At 40.8% G+C, this 20,912-nt stretch overlaps 1 protein-coding gene across 1 annotated transcript in view; it reads left to right on the top strand.

Annotated features, from left to right (window-relative positions):
- The window catches only part of EP300 (E1A binding protein p300), a 61,039-nt gene extending 41,722 nt beyond the window's left edge, over positions 1–19,317 (top strand). Inside the window, exons 20-31 of the mRNA XM_004175906.6 lie at positions 2,217–2,297; positions 4,408–4,464; positions 5,896–5,973; positions 7,025–7,092; positions 7,752–7,902; positions 8,425–8,571; positions 8,990–9,103; positions 10,743–10,908; positions 11,537–11,701; positions 13,718–13,879; positions 14,337–14,618; positions 15,924–19,317. Coding sequence (XP_004175954.5) covers positions 2,217–2,297; positions 4,408–4,464; positions 5,896–5,973; positions 7,025–7,092; positions 7,752–7,902; positions 8,425–8,571; positions 8,990–9,103; positions 10,743–10,908; positions 11,537–11,701; positions 13,718–13,879; positions 14,337–14,618; positions 15,924–18,146 — 3,694 coding nt within the window. The 3' untranslated portion in view covers positions 18,147–19,317. The remainder of the gene's footprint in view (positions 1–2,216; positions 2,298–4,407; positions 4,465–5,895; positions 5,974–7,024; positions 7,093–7,751; positions 7,903–8,424; positions 8,572–8,989; positions 9,104–10,742; positions 10,909–11,536; positions 11,702–13,717; positions 13,880–14,336; positions 14,619–15,923) is intronic.
- Positions 19,318–20,912: the final 1,595 nt, after the last annotated feature.

The raw sequence follows: 20,912 nt of genomic DNA, 5'->3' as shown, positions 1-20,912 counted from the left end.
TTCACTGCAGCCTTTGCTCTTCCCTCCTTTGTTTGCAGAAATGTGATGTCTTACTACATTTTGATCCTGCAGTTAATTAAATCTTCAATTACCTACAAATCATATATACAAGTCTGTTGCCTTTATTTCCTACTGTGCAGCAGTATTTTTCATGCAGAACACTGAGCAGAATATGCAGAAAGTGTATTAATGCTCATAATACCTATTGGTTTTGGCAAGTCTTTGGTTTTTCTTGTGATTTTAACGCTGAAGAGCAAACTTACCTCTGTATTGCACATCTTAACTGGAAGATCTGTGTATTCAGATCTTCAGCAGATTGATGCTTGCTTTTTCTCACAAAGTTTCTTAAAGGGAATTGTCTTGGCAATAGCTATCGGTAGCTCTATAAAATGCTGTCCATTCTACAGCTCTTTTGAGTATCCTTTTTTACTTGGGGTTTATTAAAGGATTTAAATTTACTTGACTTCTGAAGGGAGGTTTCTTGCTAGTCATCTCTGAAGGTCATCTCTGGGGAAGTGAGGCAGGAAGAAACAGGCAAACACATGCTTTAACATTGCCATTTTCCGTTGCCTGTCATCAGAATCTACCTATTAGAGCAGAGAACTGCTTAACTCCAAGATCGATCAATTTATTTAGTTTCCACTCTCCATTCATTCCAAAACCTCAAACAAACAAACCAGAATGACAAAAACACGAAGGATTTTACCTGAAAGCCAAAATTTTCCAAGAATTGTAGTTTCCTTAAGCACCTGGATGAAAGCAATCAAAGAGTACACAAGTTACATCTTAACCTTTTAAAACTTCATAAAGGCTTATAGCAGCAAATGATGTTTTTTAAGCTTCTCCTACTTCTTTAGTACTATAATAACCCACAATAGCTATAGACACGTATGTAGTGTAGCTTGTCATGTCATGTCATGTCATGTCAGTATCTTCTGCTTAAGTTTGTTCATAAGCAAGTAGTAGATGAACCAAAATACCATTGCTCAGAAATCTGACAGTTGACATGTTTTCAAATGTTAGAAGGGATTGTTTGCATTGTAACAGGTGCCTACGTGTGACTTGTAGATTACATCATATATACAGATGCATATATCTATAGATTGAAATGTATAATTCCAGAAGTACTGTTCTCTGCATCATCTCAGTTGAAAACTGGGAAAGGAGGTTGAGATGTGTCTTTTTAGCCTAACAGTTGCTAATGTCGTAGTGTGGCTTTATAATGAACTTGTTTGAATTTTTTATTGTTTTCTGCACTCAATTATCATGCCTTATAATGGAGAAGCCATAGCTTTAGAACATTTTTGAAGGCTAGGGTAGAATCTTGAATTAATCTCTTTTATTGAAGTACAAATGAAATCTTTCTCTGTAATGCTTGCTGTAGTGATGGCTGAACTGTTCTATGTGCAGACTGGGCTATGGCAGAGTCATATCCATGTAGAGCATTATGTGTCTAGTTAATGTTAGTTAACATGGAGTTTGACAGTTCTATTAGTCTGTAAGAATTTTAAGGACAGATTTTATTGTTCCTAAAGTTTCTGATATTTAGCTTTTCCTTTCAACTGGGAGAGAATTCTATGACCTTTTAGCATTCGTACATTTGAGATGGAAGACTACCTCTCTTCCATTGATCTCCTGCAGATCCTCCTCCCAACAGAACTGCTGTGCTGATGTACAAGTCAGAGTAGCAGTTCCTCCTTCCTTCTGCTCTTTCCCCTGTCTCATTTTAATTCTTTGCTGTACGTGGCATGGATTGTTAAAATGAAGAGGGTATGGGTATGCTAAAATAGAATACTCTTGTTTAATTTGTTTTTATCGTTTGCTGCTTGTGAACCCATTTGAGATTTAATGCTAATCTGTGCTTTGCCTTGGCTTTCTGCTTTGTGTTGTCTTGTCTTGCTTCTATGTTTTTGTCCTGCAAACCCCCATTTCTTTGTTTGTGTGTGTATTGTTTTTTTAATTTCTCCTTCATGCTTGTCATTGTCTGCACTTGGCTTTGATTGCGCAAAAAAAAATTCCAAACCAAAAAACCAAACCAACCAAACACAATGTGGGGCCCATAAATCTGCATCATTGAATATCCTTGTCGCCGTTGATGACCTGCTCTCTGCTCCTGTCCCTTCCTTGGCCTGCTGTGATTGGTGGCTCCGTTGCTTGACTTGGGCTGTGTTGTGTGGACGGAGCAGTTCACCCAAATATGGCCTTCTTGCTGACAGGTATCATTTCTGTGAGAAGTGCTTCAACGAAATCCAAGGGGAGAGCGTTTCTCTGGGAGATGACCCATCACAACCTCAAACGTGAGTTATTTGTGTTTGCTTGGGCTGCGCTTTCATGAGCGGTATCATGGCCTGCAGGGCCTTCTCTAGGGTAGGGGGGTTCAGCTCTAGGTTTTTAGGCTAGTTGAAGGTGGAAGGTACATCCTTCATAAAAGCCTGGACTTAGCCTTGTCTTTCAAACCTGGACTGACTGAACTAGTGAAAAATAAGCACTTAGTGCTTAAAATTGCAACTGTACTGATAGAAGGGAAAGAAGAAGATGGCTTTTACCCTGAAAAAAAGTGCAAGTATTCTACTGCAGAGAAATAACCATGCCTGCAGGCAAGTGACAGACATAGCTTGAAACATCAGACATACCATTTTCTTTATACCCTAGCTATGCCATTAAACTTGTATTCAACATCAGGTTGTTTTTCATCCAAACCATAAGCAGGCAACTTCCTTTTGCAATACAAATATTTCACTGCAGGAATGCCATCTGCCTATGAGAAATGCTGTGCAGTAGTTGAGGACACAATAAAAGGCTGTGCATGGATTTTACCATGTTGGTGGCAAACTCTTGGGGCAGTCTCTGACTTTGCTGTGTCCTCCTCATATCTCCCCTCAAAAACATCTTGAAACAGAATTTTTGAAGACTAAGGAAGCCCTTGAGGGACAAATGGGTGCCAAGCAGTTACTCTTTGAGCTATACAATAAATCCCTTTGGAGAAAGGCAGTGCAACAACCCTGCAGGTAGAACAAAATTAGAAGTTCAAGAAAAGTCTAGAGCCAGAGGGAAAGTTGTTGAAGTTGGTAATTGAACAAACTGAGTTAACTTTTTATTTGGAACCAGATCCTGGATGCACTAATGGATGCATACAGAACAGTACTGGAAGTATTTGTTTGGGCTTGGGATGATGTACTAAAGTGTACTGAATGAGGGTAGATGGAGATTAGATACAACGAAGAAGTGCTCCACTATGAGGGTGGTGAGGCACTGGAACAGATGGCACAAACAAGTTCTGGATGCTCCATTACTGGAAGTGTTAAAGGACAGGTTGAACTGAATTCTGAGCTACTTGGTCTATTGGAAGGTGTTCCTGATAATGGCAGGGGATGATGATCAATTAAGGTCCCTGCCAGACCAGACTATCCTAGGATTCTGTGACTTGCCTTTCTGGAAGGAAAAAGGAAGAAATAATGTTATGTGCTGGTCAGTACAGTGGGCCATTTCATGTTCCTGTGGATAGATGGATTGCTATTCTAGTAGAAGCCAAGATCCAAAATTTAATCAATATAACGTCAGAGAATACATAATAGGAATATACATGGTAGGTCCTGTTAAAGTTCCATGGACCATATTATAAGAATAATTTGAATTTAGCTATTTAACGTCATCATTTATTTTATAAGGAGCTTCAAGTATTCTGCAGGTATCATGATTCAGAATAAATACTGAAATAAGAGGAGATAGGAAGGTTAATTAATCTCATGCAAGTTGGAGTGAGTCTGTGTCATTGCTTCTCGGAGAGGGACATACTGATCTTCTCATGTTATGGATAACACTCTTTGGGGTAAATTCTCACAGATTTGAGTATTGTATGTTCTGAACCAGGTAGTTTAAAACTTCTGTCAAAAAGATGAAATTTTAGGCCTTGAAACTGATGTAGAGTCAGTAGAGATAATGTATAGTAATGGCTGGGATTGCAGGCTTTGGAAGCTGATATTTATCCTTTGAAGTTAATGGAGGACAGCTAGGGGAATCTGCAGAAAGATAATCTACCTTTCTCAGTAATCAAAGATAATTGGACTTCTCTGCCTGCAGAATACGGGAGGCATATCAAGTAGTCTTTTCACCATTAAATACTGATCAGACCTATCCAAAACTTGAATTGTCAGCAAGCTTTAATATTTATCCTGTAGTAAAACTGAATAAGGGAACAATGTTGCTCTCTACAAGAGAAAAATAGACAAAGTGGGGTGGCATACACTTCAGTTGTCTGTCACTGTGTAAAATGTAATTACTTTCCTTGTAGTTCTAGAGAGTATATAAAAACGTTGCTTGTAATTTTGTCTTGGTTTGTGGATAGATGTGTTATTGCATGAATGTTTGTTGTCTTAAAACTGAGTTTTATCGCCTGTTTCTCCATAGCACAATAAACAAAGAACAGTTTTCAAAAAGGAAAAATGATACACTGGATCCTGAGCTGTAAGTATTGCTGTCACTCTTTGAATGATCCCCATTTTATTATAAATACTTGTTAAGATACATGTTATTCATTCACCATCAGCTTTGCCTTTGAATGTTTTCAATTTCATGTAGTTAGTTGGTAGAGACTGCTCAGTAATCAGCAGATCTAGTATTCAGTGCTGAGAACACAAACCACTGTGGCTGTGCTTGAGAAATATGTAACATTGGATGTATGGGCTGAAATGACTCCATTTTGTTGTCTTGCATGTAGATTCAACAAAAGGATGAATGCAGATAGCTCTGCTTTGAAACTTTGTTGTGGCAAACGGTCAAGTCTCGGAACTGATTTGAGTCATTTGGCAGTAGCTCTTAGTGCTGTTGGTGTTTCTAGAAAGTTGCTGCATTTTACAGGCAGCTGTAGTAGAAGGAAAAGTTGCTATATTTTGAATCAGCCAGTTATTCTGTACTACTTTGAAAGCAGAGCTGTAGTCATTCAGTAGCATTAAGATGATGGTGACTCAGCTGCTTTTCTTGGTATTCCTAAACAGTTTTTTGAAGCAGTTTTACATGGTCCTGCATCATACACGCCTATTGCTGCTATTTTGCAAACATTATCTCAGTTCTCAAATGAATGAGGAAAAAGGATATTTATTGTTCCCACACCATCCTTCTAAAGGCACAAGGGTCAGACAGTTCTTCTGTTTTACGAGGGCTGTGGGATGGAGAATAGTAGCTTGATTCATAACTTTTCTTTCCCTTTGTTAAAGTGAAGGTAGAATATAAGCCTAACATACAGTATGATAGCACATGCTCTACACAGATTACAACTCTTCATTCAAATTCTGAAACTTTTAGACAGGCATGTTCAAAAGAAGTCATATTGTCCCAATACCTGAAGCAGCCTTAGGTATTTTGGATAATTCTATTCACCAGCATCTGGGAACTAAACCATGTGATGTGTCTCAGTTGTCCTTAAATCTCTGCTAATTTTCTGAAGGTGACTTTGGTATTTGCTTCTTGTTCTTTCTTCCCACCTTTCTGCAGTATATTTGCAATATACCTCAGAGTTCAAGCATAGTGGGGCAACTAACAGCCAAGTAGTTCACATGGTTCTTCCTTTCTGACATGTGCGAATCCATTTTCCTCTGCCCTTTATAGCGACAAGCAGTTTACAGATCTATATCCTTAAAAGGGCTTCACTTGGAAAAAAGAAAGAGTGGATGGCGGTAAGACAAGCACATGGTAATAAAGTATCCCTGCATAGTCTGCCTGACTTGAGCTGGCAGGTTCTTAATTTGTTCTGAAGGCTGTTCTCAGCATAGATATTCCCTCTGTGTTAGATTCAAAAGCCTGAATGCTAGAAGTGCTCTAATAAAGTACTACAAAATACACAAGCAAGCAATGATTCTATTAACCTTTGCTTCCCTTTGCCTTTTTTGCCTTGTACAGATTTGTTGAATGTATAGAGTGCGGAAGAAAAATGCACCAGATATGTGTTCTTCATAATGAGATAATCTGGCCTTCTGGGTAAGGAATTTCTCCTTATTAAGTAGATAGCATGTTTACTATTTGGTAGAGCTCATGTATAAACTTCCTTATATTGGTTATATTTTAAAAACTGTTTAATGGAAGAAGTTACGGTTCCTGAAAATTTTATACAATCTATAGGGTAATATCAAATTTAGATGGTATGTTTTAAAGTGTAGTGTGTCAAGTTTTCTGATCTTCAATGTTTCCAATGCTCCTTTGTGTGGAAGAGAGCATTTCAGCCTTTTATGTTTAGAGATGCTAGCTCTTCATGAAAATATGCTTTTAGTTCTGGTAACAGTTTCAGATTGATCTGTTTTCTGTACAAATCATGCTCTTCATCATCTTCAAAAAATTTTGTAACAAGGATTTAAGAGACAAGTCAACTTTTTTGACCTCAGTGATCAGATTAAATTTAAATTTAAAAGATATAGTTTTCTTTAACTGCTCCATGGTTCTTGATCAACACATGTGTTTTCTTCTGATCAATTTAAAAACTTCTAAAATAATGATGAATTATATGTTGAAAAAGTTTTACAACAGCTTAAATGTCCCATTTCTTGTCCAAAAAGTGTGAGTTTAGCATTCTATTATCACATCCACATTGCTGCAGAAGAGGATGGATGTCCTGTAAGTGAAGAAGAATCATAGAATTATTTCAGTCTACAGTGTGTTTGGGCATTTAGAAAAAAGATCAGCCTTATGCTTGGTGTTGCAATGTCTTATCATCATCAGAGACAGCAGTTTGAACCTATTTGCAAAAAGAATACTTTGAACTGATATTATCAGATCTGCCAGTGGAGACTTCCCTGGGCTTTCCAGTGGTGATGCGAGCAACTGATAGGGCGTGCAGCAGCTGGAGCTTAGATCCTCCTCTGCAGCTCTGAAACAGCTGGGCTGTTCTTTGTGTTTTTATTTCAAATTTCAGTTAAGCTATTTTCCAGATCAGATAAAATCTGGTGAAAGATTTTGCTTCTAATGGTAGGATGCTAGAGAACTTGGTGGTTCTGACTTGGGGTGACTTCATGTTCCTTTTCTTTTTTTGCTTCAGCTTTGTCTGTGATGGCTGCCTAAAGAAAACAGGACGAACCAGGAAAGAGAACAAATTTTCTGCTAAAAGTAAGATTCTGGCACTTTCACAAAAAAAATTAAATATTTTAAGAATGGGGAGGAGGTGGCTTTTGTGTTTTATTTAAGTTTTTTAAGAGCTCAAGGAGGATACTTTTGGTCAGTTTTGACCATCACTTCTGTAGTGTTCAGAGTGTTTGCATTCACAGACAGAAGTGTTAGTTAACATTCTGTTTTAGAGGGCTAACAAACTGTTTTAGAGCACTTCCATTATTGAAATATATTCTCTTGGTAAGTGGTAAGTGGAGATACTAACTTGGCTAGTATGGCTTTATAGACAGAATATACTTCCAAATGCAATGTCTGCTTGTGAAGATGTGTCTGAAAGCAGCGTTTTGTAATCCAGTTTAAGTAATTAATAACATCTGTTCAAGAAAAACCTTAATTGTGATTGACTTCTAAGACAAGATAGAAACTGGGTTGAAATACAGATTCTTTATTCATTTAAATAATGTATAAGCCATAAATGTGCCTGCAAGGGAAATGCAGCTCACCCCATCTAGAAGTGGTACGGTTTAAAGATAAAGCTTTAATTTATGTTAGCATACTGCATGTGTTAAAAGTTATATTTCATCTAACATCTGAGTAGAGAAATCACATCGGAACAGTTCGGTTTTGTATATGTTTAGAGCTGTATTTTCCTCCTGCAGGATTACCAGCTACAAGACTTGGTACCTTCTTGGAGAACAGAGTCAATGATTTCCTAAGACGACAGAATCACCCTGAGGCAGGAGAGGTCACAGTTAGGGTGGTACATGCATCTGACAAAACTGTTGAAGTAAAACCAGGAATGAAAGCAAGGTCTGTTTATTTCTAATTTTGCTTTTTGTGCAGAAGTTTGTACTTACATTAGACACTTGATTAAATAAAGTAATTTAGGTTGGAAAATAGTTCTAAGTTTGAGTACAACTGTTACCCTAGCACTGCCAAGGCCACTGCTAAACCATGTCTTCAAATGCTACATCTACACATCTTCTAAATATCTCCAGGGCTGGTGACTTGAACACTTCCCTGGGCAGCCTGCTTCAATACTTAACAGTCCTTTTCATTAAGAATTTTTTTTCCAATATTCAGTCAAAAAAGACTGTTGTATTCCAAGCCTCATTACCAGCCAAGCAGTGACAAACAGGTGTTCCAGCAGCATAATAATTTTTTGTGATGAGTGTCTTTTTCACAGTAAAAAGTGAGTGCCTCATATTTAACTTTCAAATTGCACTAAAATTACACTTAAAGTAGCCCTCATCTTTGTTGCCTTCACCTAGTAACATGCAGTCTTTGATATGTGAATATATTTGGTATTCCACTCTACCCTCTGGTCTGCAGGTTTGTAGACAGTGGAGAGATGGCAGAGTCTTTCCCGTACCGAACAAAAGCACTTTTTGCCTTTGAGGAGATTGATGGTGTAGACTTGTGCTTCTTTGGAATGCACGTGCAGGAGTATGGCTCAGACTGCCCTCCACCCAATCAAAGGTGAGGAACCCCACAAAAGTCTACTTTACCTTGGTACTCTCTTGTTTGGATGAACCTCCTGTAGTTCTGTACAGAGTTTCTCTGTTGCATATGTCAGACCCTTAGTGCTGTTAGATTCTAGAAACAGAGTAGCTACTGTAATCTTAGAGTTGTTTCTTACTGAGGATGCTAGTTGGAAGACAGAGTTGCCTTAAGGATCACTAATCTGTGGTTTCAAGGAAGGGGTTGAATGGTTTTAAGGAGATGAGGCTAGGATATCAAAAGAAGGGCAAGTTTCTGAAGGTACATTAGGATCAGAGGCTTTGTAGCTTGCTGTTGTAATGGATGCTTCAGATGTATAAAATAACATTAATAAACTTGTAGAATCACTTCAGAATCTCTTGTCTTTCTCATGGTGTTTTTGTTTTGTTTTTTTTAGGCGAGTGTATATATCTTACCTTGACAGTGTTCATTTCTTCCGCCCTAAATGCTTGAGGACTGCTGTCTATCATGAAATACTAATTGGATATCTAGAATATGTTAAAAAACTAGGGTAAGTATCTTACAACATTTTCTTCTGTACCGCATTTGTGCTGAGTAGTCTTGCTGCAAATTAAATTACTCCATCCTATATTAAAGAATATGGTACCTAAGTATTAACCCGTGATAGAATAACTTGACAACAATGGTGTACAGTTGAAAAGGAGAAGAAGGGATTACAAGCTTTTCAGGGGAGGCCTCTGCTTCAGCTATTTTTATGTTTCCAAATCTATGGAAAACTTTCTTAAGTCTAAGCAGAAACAGTGAGCCCCTTCTCCAGTCCATAAAATGTTATCATTGTGTAATGCCATGGTTTTAATTAGGTCATTCTTTTGGGCTAGCAAGTAAGTTCTTACCCTTGTTTATAAGGAGAAAGTTATGTGTTTCGTCTGTACTGGTTAGCTCTGTAACAGTTGTATAAGGTCACTAAGAAATCTTGAGTAGTTGAAAATGTGAGAAACTGAAGAGTTAGGAAGGAAATAAGCAAATACACTTGGACAGCACAAAAGAACACAGAACAACTGCAGTAACAAGAAAGGTGGAAATTAAATTACCATAATTACTGAAGTAGAAAGGCCAATTAAGTAAACATCACTCTATTGTCAAGGTACCTAGTGTAGGCTGGTGAAGTTGTTTGTGGAGAAATTGTTAGGGACTGTATTTAAAGCAGCTGATGAGAAAAGTTAGGGTAGTTAAAATGGCTTACATATATATAGTTCTGAAGGTAATATCTTCAGTACGTCAGTGAGGTGGTGTGTTCTTTATTACTTCAAAAGCATACATTAGGTTTCTTTCTGCTTTTTTTATTGTCTATTTTCTAATCTGTGAGTCTACATTTGCTGCATAGAGCTCAAGCCTAAGCTTTACTTAATGCTATTTTCTGTGCTAATGGGTAATATCAGGTTCTCATTTTGGGAGAACAATCTTGGTCTTGCAGTATCATCTCTCCATTCTCAGGCAGAAGGAATGACAACTGGCTGCAGCTCCCAGGGCTTAGGGAGGGTTCTGCAGAGCTGTTTCTCAACAGGGCAAGGATGGTTATTTTTCTCTAACTGATTATTCCTCCTACTAGAGTTCTCTTCAAAAACTTATAGAGAAGAACTGAGGATATAAAGAAGTGATCTTAGGTGTTACATTTCCTGCAGCTGCTACTAATTGGCTGTCATCTCTTAATAGTATTCTAGATTGTGCACCCAATACCACAAGTTGGCAGTACCTGTTCATTCCCAGATATAATTCTAAAACTTTTTCAAACTGATTCTCAAAACCCAGAGGATTTACAATAGAAAAGTGAATTGTGTCTTTAAGTAAATCTAGTTTTAAAATGTTGCTAGGTAAAATATTACTGCTCTGTCTCACGATTTCATTACTGAAATACCTAGACTCCATCTTTTTCCATGAGTTAATTGGGAGATAGCAGTTGCAAATTTGTGTCAAGCTTTGTTTTTTATGTAGGCTGTAAAATGTGCACCCTTTACATATAAGTGTTCCATATATAGCTCTGGATTTTAGGAAATTAGTGAAAAGATGGAAATGATAGGTCCGGGAACAGCTGCCAACCTCGGTGGTGGCGCCACCTGGTGTCAGAGAGGAGAGCACGCCAGAGTGCATTGTCAGCGCCCACATGTCGCGGTTTTGTCTGACCATGCCAGGTATACTACTGGACACATCTGGGCGTGCCCGCCCAGTGAAGGAGATGACTACATCTTCCACTGCCATCCTCCTGACCAAAAGATACCCAAACCCAAGCGACTGCAAGAGTGGTACAAAAAGATGCTGGACAAGTCTGTGTCGGAGCGCATCGTCCATGATTACAAGGTGTGTTAAGTGTGTGTTTGGGGGAGATTGGTCAATCTTGTCTTGATTTCTTCCTTGGGTTATGCATTGTGCCTGATTCTTGGTGTTTACTGCATTAGTTTTAAGTGAAATGAGCACCAAAAGTTTAGAGTTAAAACATATTCTCTTTAAAACATGTAGCTTCTGGAATCGTTCTAGTAAAAGACTTGAAATCGTTCCTTAGAACAAGCTAAATTCTTGAGGAATACTGTAAAAGAGCAAAAGAACACATATGGAATCTTAAAATCGTCTTGTGTTAGATCAAATTGCAGGTTAGTTAGAAGTATTTAAAATCTTTGGAATAAGGATTTAAATGAACGTTGAGATTATGGTGATCACATTGTCCCAGTTGGTAAGAATGCATATTGAAATCTAGCGCACAGTAATGATTTCTTTCTTCTGAGTGGGAATATTTGAAATGTATTTGACAAACTGTAACAGATACAGTGTTAAATTTGCACTTAGAATGTGTTCTCGTAAAATGAATTATAATATTAAACTTTCATTTGTTTAGTCTGCTGATGCCTTTTCTTGTCACTCATTGCGAATGTTGCCTTTCCTTATGTGGCTTGTAATTGTGATAACCAAAAGTGGGCTTGCTCTCTTTTAGGATATATTTAAGCAGGCAACAGAAGACCGTCTAACAAGTGCAAAGGAACTCCCTTACTTTGAAGGGGACTTCTGGCCTAATGTTCTGGAGGAGAGCATTAAGGAACTAGAGCAAGAGGAAGAAGAACGGAAGAGAGAAGAAAACACTAGTAATGAAAGCACAGATGTAAGGATGCTTTTGCTTTTCATGATCTAATGTAAAAGTTCTGATTAAATAAGGCTAATTATAAAAAAAAGAGGGATGCAAGGCACTTTGGTTAACTGGGGTTTTCACTTTTCACTCTAAATTAAATTTCAATTTTACAGGTTATAAATTAGAGCTGGTAAAATACCAGTAGGGTACATCTGGATGAACAGTGAGTGTTCATATGACTATAAACTATCTAATTATAAAATGTAATTTTGTTGAAGCAGCTGCTAGTTGAGCATTTTTTTGCTGAAATCCAGTTGTTATCAGTGATCCTGTTGACACCTCAGCCTGATTTGGAAGTTTTTTCCTTAAGCATTAACTTTTAAATAGTGGCTCACTCTTTTCTTCCTAACTTAGATGATATAACACCAATCTTAGCAGAAAGTTCTGAGAAAGTAATGGAATGCTGTGAATTAGTACTTGACTCTCAATGTTTGTTTAGTAGCTTTAAGGCATTGAGGATCTGAAGCACAAATTACTGCTGAACTGTTGTTGAGCTACCTTAAACTACAGAAATTTGTTACTGATGTCTTGTGCAATTTTTTTGAGAATGTACAACTGTGTTATCAAGGTCAACAAAAACCCCTCAAAAATAAAAGAGATGCCTCTTAATTCAAAAGTAACTTTGAAAGTGAACAGATGCAGGATTTATGCATCTGCCTATCCTTGGATGCTCTGAACTTTTATGGAAGAAATGGTGAATCTAGGATAAGGTTAGTAGTTTTGCTCAGGCAGTAGTACTTGTTACTTAACTCTTTAAACACTTCTGTGTTATCACCTCATCAGATACCTAGATTTTTTGGGAGGGGGGGATTACAATTTTTTTGCTGGAAGATCTTTGGATCAAAAAAATTTAGGTTTAATGTTAATTTAGAAATTGTGATTCTGCTGTGCTGCTTTTTGCAATACATTCTTTCAAGGACTTGATTAAACAAAGTGCAGGAAATCAGGCAACATGATGTCAAATTTGCATTAAGTAACATCTTTCTTAGGAAGGTATTGTTTGTTTTCCACAAGGTATAGCTTCAAGTCCTCATCTCTAATATACCCAGAAACCACTTGTGAAGGATCATTTAGCTATCTGTGTGAGGTTGGTCAATATTTAGTTGAGCCTTCACAGCAGTTTGATTCCAAAATCCTGACATAGGGCCAACTTCCAGTACATTAGAATTTAACTTTACTATTATTATTACAAATACTTTTAACTCTTTCTTGATCCTATGTTTCATACTTGAAGAAGGGGCAATAATATGTGATAGTCATCCATGTTCACTGGGAATTTCCATTCTGACAAAGTTGTTTTAAGCTTAGGAAAAATGCTTGTTTGGCTAGCAATTACTTTGATCCTTAATCATCTTATGCTGTGGGGTTTTGAGGGGCTCTCTAAGCATCCCAGTGGGCAATAAACTGTTAATGGCTAACAGAATATAGTTGAAATTAAGTTTTGTTTGAGTGTTGGAGGCTATGACAGGTGCATGCTAGAAGTTGCACTACTAACGCATTTTAGACTTAGAACAACAGCTTCATACCAAAATCCGTTTAATGCAGTCTGTTAAAAGTAAATCTGTCTTAGCTGTAGCAAACTAAATCTAAGTGGTTTAAGTGTTTCTTATCTTTGTTTAGTGCAATTCCAATTACACTTTGCAGTTATTTTTACTTTTGAATTGTATTGAGTATTCATCTACTGAACCCCTTGATGGTTGTCCAAGAGTGCGTAGCTATAACAGATAAACAAGTTTCATTATATAATGTTTTGCTTGTACGTCCTGAGCATCTATGCTTTTAATATTTTTGGATGTATGTACTGCTGATCTTGGTATCTTTTGGAGTAATTCTTATGGAGTTAATGTTTATGGGGACCCTAGTATGTATCTTCAGAGTAAATGATTTTGAAGTGTGGTTCGTCCTGCAGTTATAGAATATGTAAAAATAGTAAATCTGTGATGTGGTATTGCTTAGATACCTGACATAAATTGTCTTTAAAATTGCTAGGTGAGCAAGGGAGACAGCAAAAATGCCAAAAAGAAGAACAATAAGAAGACAAGTAAAAACAAGAGCAGCTTGAGTCGTGGCAATAAGAAGAAGCCTGGCATGCCCAATGTGTCCAATGACCTCTCCCAAAAGCTGTATGCCACTATGGAGAAGCACAAGGAGGTAAGAGTTGATTCAATGAGGAATGTTTTTTACTTCAGTAAAGAGATGTACAAAGCTTTGATACTTCACACAGAGTTATACCCTGTAAATTATACAAGTTTGGCTGGAGAATTGAGTGGCTTACCCAAACAGACCAGTACTAGTAAGTCTGGGTGCTCTTTGCTGCAAGGACAGTGGGAATAAATGCAGCTGTGCTCATGCAGAACTTCCCAACAGTCTAGATTGCCACCGCAGTTCTACTGTTACTGTTCAGTCCAGTACCCCTTTCCTAATTCTTCAGAGGAAAGTCAAGCAGCAGGGCACCCAGAGGTCCAAGATTTCCCAGGCCTCACAAGTACCCCACCTGGCGGCAGGCCATTCAAATATTAGCTGATCCTGGAACTGTACACTCCGTAATGAGGTTTGGTGACCAAATATCTTGATAAGCGCTAGCATATTAAGTCTTTTTATTTTTCAGGTCTTCTTTGTCATCCGTCTCATTGCTGGCCCTGCAGCCAACTCCCTGCCTCCCATCATCGAACCTGACCCGCTCATTCCATGTGACCTGATGGATGGGCGTGATGCTTTCCTAACCCTTGCTAGAGACAAGCACCTGGAGTTCTCCTCACTACGAAGGGCTCAGTGGTCAACCATGTGCATGCTGGTGGAACTGCATACCCAGAGCCAAGACCGCTTTGTTTACACCTGCAACGAGTGCAAGCATCATGTGGAGACCAGATGGCATTGCACTGTCTGTGAGGTATGTTTGGTGAAGTTTTTGCTGCTTCTGCCCCTGTATCTTTTCCCCAGAGTGCTCTTTACCTGAACTGATTTCTCATTATTAACTGATGGAAAAAGATCTGTGCAGCTCATCTACTGGGAGTTCAGAAAGGAGGGAAAATACTTTCCTTAACAAGTGGTTCTGCTAATGTGCTGCTTGGTGTGATTTCTGCCTTGTGGAGAGCTGAAATAGAGTTGTTTTCTGTAGTTTATTTAAGGTGCTGCTGCCTAAGAAATTGGCAATTGTAGCCATGGCTTGAGCTGCAATGGTAGGATCAGCTGATCCTACCATTGCAGCAATGTGTACATTTTCCTTCCAGAGTCAGAAGTGTGGGGCAGCAGTATTTGTTGGTTTTCTGGCACAGTGGTTTTGCTGTGCTGCAAGTCAGATCCCAATACCCCTGTGACTCCGTCACTACTATGTTGTGTCTTTGTAGAATGCTGCAAGACAGCATTTGTGTCTTCAGAAGTGTTTGCAAAAGCAGTGTGTTTGAGATCAAATCCAGGGGTTTGGTTCAATGCCCACTGGAAGCTGGATTATCATTGTATCTGGCTTCTAACTTAGTTTTCTAGCCTGCTGGAAGTGAATGAGCAACTCAGATTTGATCCTAATTACAATTTGATACTTCCATTACCTTACACATATATGTATGTATACAAGCACATACATGTGCTTTAACCTTCTTGGTATATACCAGAAAGTAAATTCTGAATTTCCTATGGTTTAGTCAATCCTAAGAACTTAGATCTTTTTCTTAAAGATTAATGATTGAACTTAAACTCATGGGCTGTTGCTTTCACAGAATGCGTTCTGTTCTTTCAGCACTCTCTGCTGTTTAACTCACAACTGCAAACTGAAAATGCAACTTTCATTCTTTTTTGAAAGCTGGTACCTCTTCTGCCACTCCTGCTCGTTTCTTTTGAAGCAGGAGCAGATGAGCAGTGATTTGTCCCATGCCTATTTCTTTTCCTTTCCTGTTGGGATTTTTCTGGCCTGGCTAATAATGTGTGACTTACTAGCTCAGAGCCAACTTGTTTTTCAAGGTTTATTTATTTGTGTAGCTTTCAGACACCCTTACACCCACACACTTTCCCTGGCTATAATTTGGATTTATTCCTTCTCTAGTACCTCAACATGACATGAATTTTTCCCTAGAGCAACAATTTGCCTGGAACAGACAAATACTCGACTGGGAGTAATTTGTTGAGGTGGCAGGACATAATTTATTCATTTGTCGTACGTAGTTTCGGAACACTGATAACTCATCCTTTGTCATCTTTGCAGGATTATGATCTGTGCATCACCTGCTATAACACTAAAAACCATGACCACAAGATGGAAAAATTAGGCCTCGGTCTAGATGATGAGAGCAACAACCAGCAGACAGCCACGACGCAGAGCCCGGGCGACTCCCGCCGCCTGAGCATCCAGCGCTGTATCCAGTCTCTGGTCCACGCCTGCCAGTGTCGCAATGCCAACTGCTCGCTGCCATCCTGTCAGAAGATGAAACGGGTTGTCCAACACACCAAAGGCTGCAAACGCAAGACCAATGGAGGGTGTCCCATCTGCAAGCAACTCATTGCTCTCTGCTGCTACCACGCAAAGCACTGCCAGGAGAACAAGTGTCCCGTGCCCTTCTGCCTCAACATCAAACACAAGCTCCGTCAGCAGCAGCTCCAGCACCGCCTGCAGCAGGCGCAGATGCTCCGAAGGAGGATGGCGAGCATGCAGCGCACGGGTGTGGCGGGCCAGCAGCAAGGATTGCCCTCGCCCACGCCGGCCACGCCGACAACTCCAACGGGCCAGCAGCCCCCGACACCACAAACCCCACAACCTCAGCCTCCGCCCCAGCCTGTGTCACAGCCTCAGCCCGCACCTCCCAACAGCATGCCACCATACACCATGCCAAGAACTCAGCCCCCCAGCGCTGTGTCCCAGGGCAAGGCAGGTGGCCAGGTGACGCCTCCAACTCCACCTCAGCCACCACAGCCACCAGTTCAGGGTCCTCCTCCGGCAGCAGTGGAAATGGCCATGCAGATCCAGCGGGCAGCAGAGACCCAGCGCCAGATGGCGCAGGTTCAGATCTTCCAAAGGCCAATTCAGCACCAGATGCCCCAGATGCCACCAATGGGAATGAACCCTCCACAGATAGGCAGAGGTCCCGGTGGCCATATAGATCAAGGAATGGGGCCAGCAGGAATTCAGCAGCAGCCACCGTGGGTGCAGGGGGCCTTACCCCAAGCTCAGCTGCAGCCAGGAATGCAGAGGCCATCCATGATGTCAGTAGCTCAGCCGGGTCAGCCGATGAATATGGCCCCTCAGCCAGGGATGGGTCAGGTACCTGGCGCTGCTCAGCCCAAACAACCTCTGCCCCAGGCGGCCTTACAAAACCTACTGCGGACTCTCAGGTCTCCCAGCTCACCCATGCAGCAGCAGCAGGTGCTTAACATCCTTCACTCCAACCCTCAGCTGCTGGCTGCTTTCATCAAGCAGCGGGCAGCCAAGTACGCGGGGTCTCAGAACCCGCAGGGCATGGCGGGGCAGCCTGGCATCCCGCAGGGGCAGCCAGGGCTTCAGCCGCAGCAGGCCATGCAAGGGCAGCAAGGAGGGGTGCACCCCAACCCGGCCATGCAGAACATGAACCCCATGCAAGCAGGAGTGCAGAGACCCAGCATGCCCCAGCAGCAGCCACAGCAGCAGCCGCAGCAGGCCATGGCAGGGATGAATCCTCAGGCACAGCAGATGAATATGAATCACTCGGGGATGGCTCCCCAGTTCCGAGATCTCCTGATGAGACGGCACCAGATGATGGAGCAGCAACGCCACCAGCAGCAGCAGCAGCAGGGAGCAGGACCGGCACTGGGGCCAGGGATGGCCAACCACAACCAGTTTCAGCAGCCCCAGGGTGTTGGATATCCCCAGCAGCAACAGCAGCGAATGCAGCATCACATGCAGCAGATGCAGCAAGGAAACATGGGACAAATAAGCCAGCTTCCACAGGCCATGAGTGCAGAGACAGGAGCCAGTTTGCAACAGGCTTTCCAGCAAAGGCTGCTTCAGCAGCAGATGGGATCCCCAGCTCAGCCCAATCCTATGAGCCCCCAACAGCACATGCTCCCCAATCAGGCACAGTCCCCGCACCTCCAGGGCCAGCAGCTCCCTTCATCGCTCACCAATCAAGTGCGTTCTCCACAGCCTGTACCCTCACCGCGGCCCCAGTCCCAGCCCCCTCATTCCAGCCCATCCCCTCGGATGCAGCCTCAGCCTTCTCCACACCACGTCTCCCCGCAGACCAGCTCCCCACATCCAGGACTGGTAGCTGCCCAGGCTAACCCCATGGATCAAGGGCACTTTGCCAGCCCAGACCAGAGTGCAATGCTTTCCCAGCTTGCTAGCAATGCCGGCATGGCAGGCCTCCATGGTACAAGCGCCACGGAACTGGGGCTCAGCTCCGAGAACTCAGACTTGAATTCAAACCTTTCACAGAGTACACTAGACATACACTAGACACGTTGTAGCATTTTGGGAGCAAAAAAAAAAATTTAAAAACAAAGAAAATAAAAAAAAAACTTATTTTCGCAAGACTTTTTGTACTGAAGACAAATTTTTTTGAATCTTTCTTAGCTAAAACGACATTTTTCCCTGGAACACATCTGAACTCTGCAGCAGTAGTTTGTGGTTTTAAAAACAAATCGACAATGAACCTGAGGGACAGTAGAGTACAAAGAATATATTTTTGTTATGGCTGGAATCATAACCAGTCCTTTTTCTTGGCTTTTTTTTTTCCTTGTGTGCGTTGGGGAGGTTGGGGGAGTAAGGTGGTCTTTTGGTTGTTCACCAAAAGGATGCCCTGCTCATGCCTCCAATAGGTTTTATTTTTTTTTTAAATTAATGAAAATATGTAATATTGATAGTTATTATTTACTGAGGCAGATGGTAAACATTTCCCCTATTCTGGTTTTTCATCATGTCACTGCGAAAAAAAACACAAAAACAGAACAACAGAAAAACACAGGAGAACCTTTCCTAAAACCGGAGGACAAAAGGGGTTAATGTTGCTTTAAAACTACATTACATATATAAATATATATATATAAAAATAAATACCAATCTTTTCCTCTTTGGTTGGAAATATGTCAATTCTTTGAAAAATGTAAAAATATTAAATAACTCAGTCCCCTCCTGAAGTCTACTTTTGTCCTCCAAGAATTTTCTATACAAGAGTCTGAGCTTAAAAAAAAAACTTCAAGTATTAAAGTAATTTGTACATGTAGAGAGAAGACAACATTTTTGGAAATACACAGGGGCAGCTGCCAAATGGATGTAGTATATATATTGTGGTTTCTGTTTTCTTGAAAGAATTTTTTTGTTATTTTTACATCTAACAAAGGAAAAAAAACATAAAAAAGAGGGTAAGAAACATTTCCAGTGGGATTATTTCAACCTGAGAAAAAGTCCCTGGGGTTTCTTCTTTATGCTTGCTTTCTCTCTCCCATGCCCCTTTCCCACCCTCTTCCATTTTCTGTAAAACTTGAAAATAGAAAGCAAAAAACCCTCAAATGTTGTATATCATGCAATTAAAGTTGGTTACTTATAAATAAGAACTTTCGATCACTGTATAGACTGTTAAAATTGATTTCTTATTACCTATTGTTAAATAAACTGTGTGAGACAGACAGCCTGTTTTTAATGTTTCCCTTCTCTCCCACATGTGTTGCTTGTTCTTAAAATGGTGGGGGTAGCAGAATATGTGCTACTTCAAATGTTTGCTATCTAGGCGTCGGAGAGCTATTTAATGTATATGACTGTTTTAAAATGCAAATCTCTAATAAGGGGTGTGGAGTAATAATTAGTCTTCTAAATGGACTCTTTTGGTACAACTCTACATTCGCATTGTTCCCGGCATGTATCTTACCAAAGAAACGAGGTCTGACCTCAACAGTTGTGCCAGTCAGCTGTGCCCCGCCCTGCTCACACAGCCTGGGAGCAGCCGATCTTCAAAGGACCTATTTTGCATTTTGAAATGAGAACTATTTGTTTGGATATGTGATATTAAAAATCCTATTTCACTTGGAGTATATTGTGCGCCTTTTGGCACTGAAGTGAGAGCATGAGGTAAGCTTGTGTGGATGTCCTGCAGGCAGGTGCTGCACCGGGATGGTGTATGGGTACCCTGTCACCCCGGGTCACATCTGGTGACCTGCCGGGCGCAGAGGCATTCCTGAACAGAAGTGCTGTCGCCATGGAGCGTGCGGGCATTGAGCCCAGCTGTGTGCTGCCCACAGCTGTGCTCACACAGAGTTAATCTGGTCATGTCGCGTGTTGTGCTCAAACTGGTTGTGGTGGATGTGGCTGGTTCATTGAGGGCTTTCCAAAATCCAGCCTTATGGTGTGCGTGTGTATACAGTACTGGCTGCCTAGGGGATGACTCTCCACCAGGGTATTATGCACTACTAGATGGGACCACGGATGTGACCAGAGCACAGCTGTGTAATGCCAGCTGTGTTGGGAACATCAGCGTATCTGCAGATCCCAAACAGGTAACACAAGCAAGCTGACCCAGGAAACTGCTCGTGGAAGACGATGGAGGAGGTAAATGCCAAATAAAAGTAATGGTGTATTGCAACATGAATGTATGTTGGAGATCTTCAAAAGTGGGAGTAAAATGCTTGGGTTTTGGATATAAACATAATTACAACAATGAATCTTGTATTTAAAAAGGGGTTGGTGGCAAGCCTTCAGCAGGATAGTGGAAAGTTTGTGGTAGGCTTAAGGAAAGCAGCCCTGGGCTTTGGTGTTTGCCCTTGACTAAACCTCATACTGCTCACCCCAGCATGGTGTAAACCAGCTCTGCACCAAGCCCACAATTACCCTGGTGCATTGGGAGGGACTGCTCCTGGCCTAAAGGAGAGCAGTAAGCAAAAAAAGCCCCATTTATTGAAAGTCAGGACAGCAGCCTGGGATTGTTTAGATTTGTGCTCTAGAAGCTTTCCTCTTCCTTCCCTGCCACAAAGCAAAGCCTAGTTTTGCTTTCAGCCTTGGGGGACTTCTCAGGATGGAGCATAAGTAAAATTCCTTCTGACCACATAGAGGCTAGTAAAGTGCAAAGTTGCCCAGCCTTCTGACTTACATGGTTTTAGTGCAAACAGTTTTCATTTGTGCCACTGAGTTAGCACACAGACCATGGTTAGAATTTGTCTTGACCTGCAGGACAAATCAAAGCATCTGAAGTGGGGAAGTCCTGGAACCTTGCAGAGCACAGCACAGATCTTC

Source organism: Taeniopygia guttata, chromosome 1A (assembly GCF_048771995.1).
Source record: "Taeniopygia guttata chromosome 1A, bTaeGut7.mat, whole genome shotgun sequence".
NCBI classification, from domain to species: Eukaryota; Metazoa; Chordata; class Aves; order Passeriformes; family Estrildidae; genus Taeniopygia; species Taeniopygia guttata.
This window is presented reverse-complemented; position numbering and strand designations above follow the sequence as displayed.